Raw genomic sequence first — 6,914 nt, 5'->3', positions numbered from 1 at the left:
GGCAGACCAACACCCATTAAAACTCAAACTTGGCACAGTGGCAATTATTGGTAGAAGAAGACAGGACACCCTGCCCTGAAATTAAAGTCCCAGGCTTTAATTATCTTGGGCTCTCTAAAGTATTTTACCTAAAATTCTGACAGGGAAAACAGTATGAAGTATAGGCTGTTGGAGGGCTTCTCGAGTCTCAGCTAAGACCAATTGCCTTCTCATTCTCGCTTTCCCTTCCTTTCTGTTTGACCTCATTTTGGTCTTCTAACCCAAGCTCTTTCTCAAGTTAATTCATCCTGGTGTCTGGAAGGGGGAGAGTCTCCCACAAACAGACCACAAGCAGTCCTTGGGATCCCCCTTGCAGCTCCCTTGGGCACAGTAAAGAGGAGGTTGTGTGCCCCCAGGAATGAGAGAAAGGACAACTGTGTTCCTTCATGACATATCAGGGAACCTCCTTAGGAAGCACCAGGATGAAGTGATGGCATCCAATATTGTAGGTGCCTACACATGGTCAGGCCAGGCAGGTGGTGGTGAGAACTCTGCTCCTTGGGCCATAACTGAAGCTGACAGGTGCCCCTGCACAAGGAAGGCTTCACCTGGAACGTCCCCTAGTTCCCCCCAGTGGTCCTCAAACTATGGCCCATGGGCCACATATTGTATTTGCATCTGTTTTGTTTCTTCATTGCAAAATAAGATATATGCAGTGTGCATAAGAATTCGTTCATGGGGCCGGAGAGATAGCATGGAGGTAAGGCGTTTGCCTTTCATGCAGGAGGTCATCGGTTCGAATCCCGGCGCCCCATATGGTCCCCTGTGCCTGCCAGGAGCAATTTCTGAGCCTGGAGCCAGGAATAACCCCTGAGCACTGCCAGGTGTGACCCAAAAACCAAAAAAAAAAAAAAAAAAGAATTCGTTCATAAGTTTTGTTTTTACTATAGTCAGACCCTCCAATGGTCTGAGGGACAGTGAACTGGCCCCCTGTTTAAAAAGTTTGAGGACCCCTGCAGGCAGTCTCCCATCTGCCTGTTCACTTCTGATTCAAGGCAGGGCTCCAGGCCCAGGGATAGAGTAATTGTCTGAGTGTTTGAACCTGCTAAACCATATGGCTCTATGTTCTCATTGACCGAGTCTGGAAGGGAAAGAGACTCAGAGGCCAGTAGACAGCAGAACTGAGATTTGAACAGATTTACCATGTGAGAGTGGGGTAAAGATAGGCTCCCTGAGGAGTAAGGTCTGTCCTGCCCTGACCCTCCTACCACCCTGTCTACACTTGTGGGGTGCATGTGGGGCCTTTCATGGGCACAGAGCTTTGCAGCCCTTCTTGCTCACTGTTTGCTTGGTGTCCCAGCCACATGCTGCTACTGCTCACATGGAGCTCTGCTTCTTCTTTTTCAGGCCAACTGGGACCTTCTCCGCTTCCCTTCCATTCCCTCGGGTGGCCCCTTTAGCTGCCCCACACCTTGCTTCAGGCCATGCCTGAGAAGGAGCTGTGGCCAGCAGGGCCTAGTGTGGCCCCTGAGACCCACGCCGGCAGCTGTGACAGCATGACGGGTTCCACCTCCACCCACTCTGGATCTGTATGTACCTGGCTTGCCCTGCTCCACCCTGCCCTGCCCCGCACAACTCCACCCTTGCTCACTGCTCTTGCCCTTTCATCCATCTTCCTGTCGGACTGTGAGTCAGCCCTGAGAGACTGAGAGAGCAGGCCGGGACAGTTCAGTGTGTGGGAAGACCACCATGGGTTGGGCTGAGGAGAGAGCAGGTCAATGGCTGAAGCTGGATGCATACAGCAGCACAGGAATTCTGCAATTCTTTTTAGTGAGCAGGAAAATCAGATATTGGTGGGCCAAGATCCCCATAGATCTGGTAATTGGCCCAGAAGTTAATGGGCTATGATTTCTACCTCCCTAACATTCAGGTGCCTGCTTCCAGAAGGAAATATTAATATTGATTTCATATGGATCTTGGAGGCAATAAGTCAGAGAAACCTGTAAAGAGTTGACTCTACTCTGGGTAGAAAAGAAAAAGCAGGGATATGTCCAGGTCTGAGGGACCTCTAGACCTTCATCTCCTTCTGTCAGTGGCCTGGAATAAAGGGATACTCCAAGGTCTAACCACTAGACAGGCAGTTTGGAAGGAAGGCTGAACTAATTTCAATAAAAGGATGACAGGCATGTCTAGTGAGTCCAGGGGCTTTCATTGGTAGCTGGAACACAGCACAGCCAGAGCAGAGAATCTGGATAAGGTTTATGTGGAAGCCATGATGATGGAGACACAAACATCTTCCTGGTTCTGTGAGCTGGAGCCTGATTGACTTATTCCTATCTGAGGGACAGGCAGTGTACAGGTTTAAACGATTTCTGAGTGAATCATCCTCAGAGAAGAGATTCTGAGGTGGGCTTTCTTGGCCAGGCTGCCAGAAGAACGAGAGCAATAAAGGGGACCCAGGGGCTAAGTGGGCTTTCCTTGGATTTGTTAACCCATTGTGGGAGTTGGAGGACAGTTCCCACAGGCTCCACCTCTCATATCACCTCCCAGTGGAAAAGTGCTCCAAGCCCCAGAAAGAGGGTGGCCACATCAGGAAGGGATGCAGTCACATCCTTACTCTGCCCTTTCAGTTTCTCTTCAACCTCTCCAGTGAGAACAGGGACTTGGTGATGCTTCTTGACTGAAGGAGTATCAAGAGCCATCTGAAGTGACCAAGAAGCACTTTCCCAAACACCCTGCATGGCCTCTGCGACAAAGAATGGCCTTATCACAGCCACCCAACTCAGCTTTTCAACCCTCCCCTGAAGTTAGTATTTGCTTAGGAAATGCACACATATTTGAATGTTATCCAGAGCCACAAGCCATGAACAAAGAACATATACCAAGGCAGCGCCTATGTGGAATGCATTTCCAAGTCCCACATCAGTTGGCTCTTTTGTAGCAGGAGGCCTTGCTGTCCCCACTGACTGACCAGCCTCTGCATGGCTGCTTATCCTCCTGTGGGACTGAGAGTCAGCCCTGGCTCTCAAGTGAGCAGGCTAGGACAGCCCAGTGGTGGGAAGACTACCATGGGTTGGGTTGAGGAAAGAGCAGGCCAATGGCTGAAGCTGAATGGATACAGAAGCACAGGGATTCTGCAATTATTTGCAGTGAGTGGGAAGATCAGGTACTGGTGGGAAGGACCATTTGGTCCCTGATGTGACAGATCCAGTAAGAAAAAATAATTTGAAAAGTCACTCCATTCCAGTTTAAGATTAGGGACTGGAGTGATAGCACAATGGTAAGGCATTTGCTTGCATGTGGCCGAGCTGGGTTCGATTCCCAGCATCACATATGGTTTCCTGAGCCTGCCAGAAACAATTTCTGAGTGCAGAGCCAGGAATAACCTTTGAACACTGCTGGGTGTGGCCCCAAAGCAAAACAAAACCAAAATAATTAAGTTTAAGATCAAAAAGAAAAAAAATAGGGCCGGAGAGGTGGCACTAGAGGTAAGGTATCTGCCTTGCAAGCACTAGCCAAGGAAGGATCATGGTTTGATCCCCCAGCGTCCCATATGGTCTCCCCAAGCCAGGAGCAATTTCTGAGCGCTTAGCCAGGAGTAACTCCTGAGCATCAAACGGGTGTGGCCCCAAAATACAAAAAATAAAATAAAATAGGGCCCGGAGAGATAGCACAGCGGCGTTTGCCTTGCAAGCAGCCGATTCAGGACCTAAGGTGGTTGGTTCGAACCCCGGTGTCCCATATGGTCCCCCGTGCCTGCCAGGAGTTATTTCTGAGCAGACAGCCAGGAGTAACCCCTGAGCACCACCGGATGTGCTCAAAAACAAAAAAAAAATAAAATAAAATAAAAAGATCAACTGTAATTTCCAATAAAACCTAGGGATAAATTGAAGATGTACCATCCTCAAAGACAAAATAAGCTGCATCCTTTCTTCAGGCACCACAAGAAATGACACAAGAAAGGACTGACTCTGACCTGGGGTCCCTAGTCCCAACCTTGATCCAAGTCAAGGAAGGTCACTGGCAACGAGGGTTGCACTTGAGAGGGGACAGAGGCCCATGTATCTGCCCAGCCAGCCAGCTGGGAGAGACAGACATCTGTCTGTCCATCTGGCCACAGGACTCGACTCAAGGCAGTGCAGCCACTCATATGACTGCCTGTCCTGTCTCCTCTCCCCAGTTTCAGGCAGCATTGCCAGCAGGTGTGAAGGGCAGGATGTGGGAAGGTCCCAGCCCGTCCACATTCCTTCCCTAGCTCAGGTGCTTCTCAGGCCGCAGTTCCTGCAGCTGCCTCTCCCTCCCCTGCAGAGTGACAGCAGCTATGACTTCCTGTCTGCTGAGGAGAAAGCCTGTCTGCTTTTCTTGGAGGAGACCATCGGCTCCCTGGACACTGAGATAGACAGCGGGCTGTCCACTGGTGAGTCTGAACAAGTCACAATCCCTTAAGCTCCCCCAACTCTGTCTACCTCCCAGGAAAAGAACAAAACCCAAGATTCACCCTTCTGGGGCCTTCTGACAACTTGGGCATCACAGCCACCCTCCTCATGTATGCCTCACCCCTGAGATAGGTGACCTCCACCTGCCTCTGGAGTGCTAGTAGCTGGCACAAGAGGGTGTGACCAGCATGGGCCTCCTGAGGAGAAATGCTGAAGAGATATGGCCACCTGACTACGGGGGTGGGTGGCTGGTAGGGCTAGCTTGGTATTTCTGGAGACATGGGCTAATCTCAATGGCCCAGAGAAGGGGTGTAGGAGATAAATCACTTATCTCCTCAGTGTCACTGAGACTCCTTAGAGCTCTTGAAGCTGTACTGAGGCTACACTGAGGGAAGGTGTGGCCCCAGTGTGGCCCTGAACATGGCCCTGGTGTGGCTCTGGTGTGACCCAAGCAGGGTCCTCTAAAAGCAGGGCTTCAATTACTGCTGCCTTCACTGAGAAAGCTGGTGACAGTAGTCAGTCTCCCCAAGTCTAGTCCTTCAGGGCTACAGTTACTGCTGCCTTCACTGAGAAAGCTGGTGACAGTGGTCTGTCTCCCCAAGTCTAGTCCTTCAGGTGGAAGAGTCCATGAGGCAGGACAGTGTGACCTGCAGAACTGACCAGGTGAAGGTGGAAGAAAGGGAGCCAGTCAGTTGAGCCATGTCACCTGCCATCCTGAGATAATCAGCACTGCATTGGCTCAGAGCCCAGAATTCAAGATGGGAGCTCTGCCCAGCCATCACGCCCAGTGGTGATGCTCAGCTAGTCCCAAGGTCATCCCTCCAGGGTCAAAGCCACCGTATCCCTTTGCCAGCTTGTGGGCTTCTCACACAGGGTCTCACTTTCTGCTCTCCTGACCCCCACAGGCTCTCCAGAAGAGGAAGTGCCTGCACCAGTCCTCAAGAAGGGCCAACCTCAGCCCAGCACTGTACCCCAGCCTAGTTCCCTGCAGAGCCCAAGCCTCCGCTCAGGTTCCCAGAGCCTCCCCCGAAACATCCACATCAGCAGACCCCATTGCCCAAGGAACAGCACCCCGCAGACTGCCAGCTGCCCCCCAGGGTCTCATGAGGAGCTTGCCTGGGCCCCTGCCCAGGATCAGGGCCAGCAGGGTCCAGCCAGGGATGCGGTGCTAGGTATGACTCTCATTCCCCCGCAGAAGGGTTTCCAGGATTCACAGAAGGATTTGACCTCAGAGCCCCAACTGCCCTCAGGACCTGGGCAGCAGCTCAGCCCACCAAAGAAAAGTGACATCCCAGTGGAGACCATGGCCCAGAGAGCCAATGAGGAAGGGGCAGCCCGGCCTGTTTCTGTAACTTCCTCACAGGAGAGAGCCAGAGAGCCCACAGGCCCACCGGGGAGGAACTCAGAGGCCCAAGTGACCCCCCTCCAAGCCCCCAAATCTCGGAAGCTGCCTCCAAACATTGTTATCAAGAGCAGCCGCGGCAGTCTCCGTGGGGACCAGCACACCCGGCTGCTCCCCGGAGACACTGGCCTGGCTGCATCGTCGCTGCAGGAGCAGAGGAAGGCACGCAGCGAAGCCCTGCAGAAGCTGGGGCTGCCCCAGGAACAGGAGCCCAGTGTCCTGCTAAACAGGCCCAGCAGACTTCGTGAGCCTCGCACCGCAGCAAAGGCTCAGCTCTCATCTTCATTGCAAAATTCCGAAGCCCCTTCAGGGCCTCCTCCAGGGAAGGCTGCAGCCCAGGGCTCTGTTCCGACCAAGGTCAGGTCTCCTGCCCGGGACCCTGCTCCAAGGAAGACCACAGCCATCACCCCTGGGCCTGTACCACAGAAGTCAGGTTGGGAGCTGACCCTGCAGGAAAGTAGCATCCCTGGCCTGAGGCAGGTGAGCTTCAAGTCCAACACTCTGGAGCGTTCAGGCGTGGGGCTGAGTAGTTCCATCTCAGCTGCTCAGGGAAGTCTCGGCCCCCAAACCAGCAGTTCTCTGGGGAAGGTCTCCTTCCTGGACAAGAGCTCCCCAGGTGCCCTGAGAAACAGCCGGCCCCGCCCTGCCTCCCTGGGCACTGGCAAGGACTTTGCAGGCATCCAGGTGAGCCAGCTGGCCGAGCTGGAGCAAGGGCAGAGCTCCAAGCGCCCAACCTACCAAGGACAGAGCCGAGACAAACTGCCTCGTCCACCCTGTGTCAGTGTCAAGATTTCCCCCAAAGGTGCCCCCGACGAGCACAGAAGAGAGGCCCTGAGAAAGCTGGGCCTGCTAAAGGAGTAGCAGTGCTGTCAGCAGGGCTGGAGGACCCCGAGTTTCCACAGGTGACTTTGGCTGTGTGGGGAAGAGACAAGCCCATGTGCATCTACTCAGAGTGCCCAAACCTGTGCTGCACACATCCCAAAGTGCCTTCATTGGGAGAGTGTGGGTAAAGGGTGTCTCTGTGAATGTGTGCACGTGTGTGCAAGCATGTGTGAGTGGTGAGTGTGTGTAAGTGTGAGAATGTTGAGTAGATATGT

The 6,914-nt window shown here is 53.1% G+C and overlaps 1 protein-coding gene across 1 annotated transcript; it reads left to right on the top strand.

Annotated features, from left to right (window-relative positions):
- The first annotated feature begins 1,463 nt into the window (after positions 1-1,463).
- Positions 1,464-6,678, top strand: C3H1orf116 (chromosome 3 C1orf116 homolog). Its single transcript, XM_049770753.1, is given in 4 exon segments — positions 1,464-1,568; positions 4,288-4,425; positions 4,513-4,525; positions 5,321-6,678. Coding segments are annotated over 4 exon segments (1,614 nt in total).
- Positions 6,679-6,914: the final 236 nt, after the last annotated feature.

This window comes from Suncus etruscus, chromosome 3 (assembly GCF_024139225.1).
Source record: "Suncus etruscus isolate mSunEtr1 chromosome 3, mSunEtr1.pri.cur, whole genome shotgun sequence".
Classification (NCBI taxonomy): Eukaryota; Metazoa; Chordata; class Mammalia; order Eulipotyphla; family Soricidae; genus Suncus; species Suncus etruscus.
This window is presented reverse-complemented; position numbering and strand designations above follow the sequence as displayed.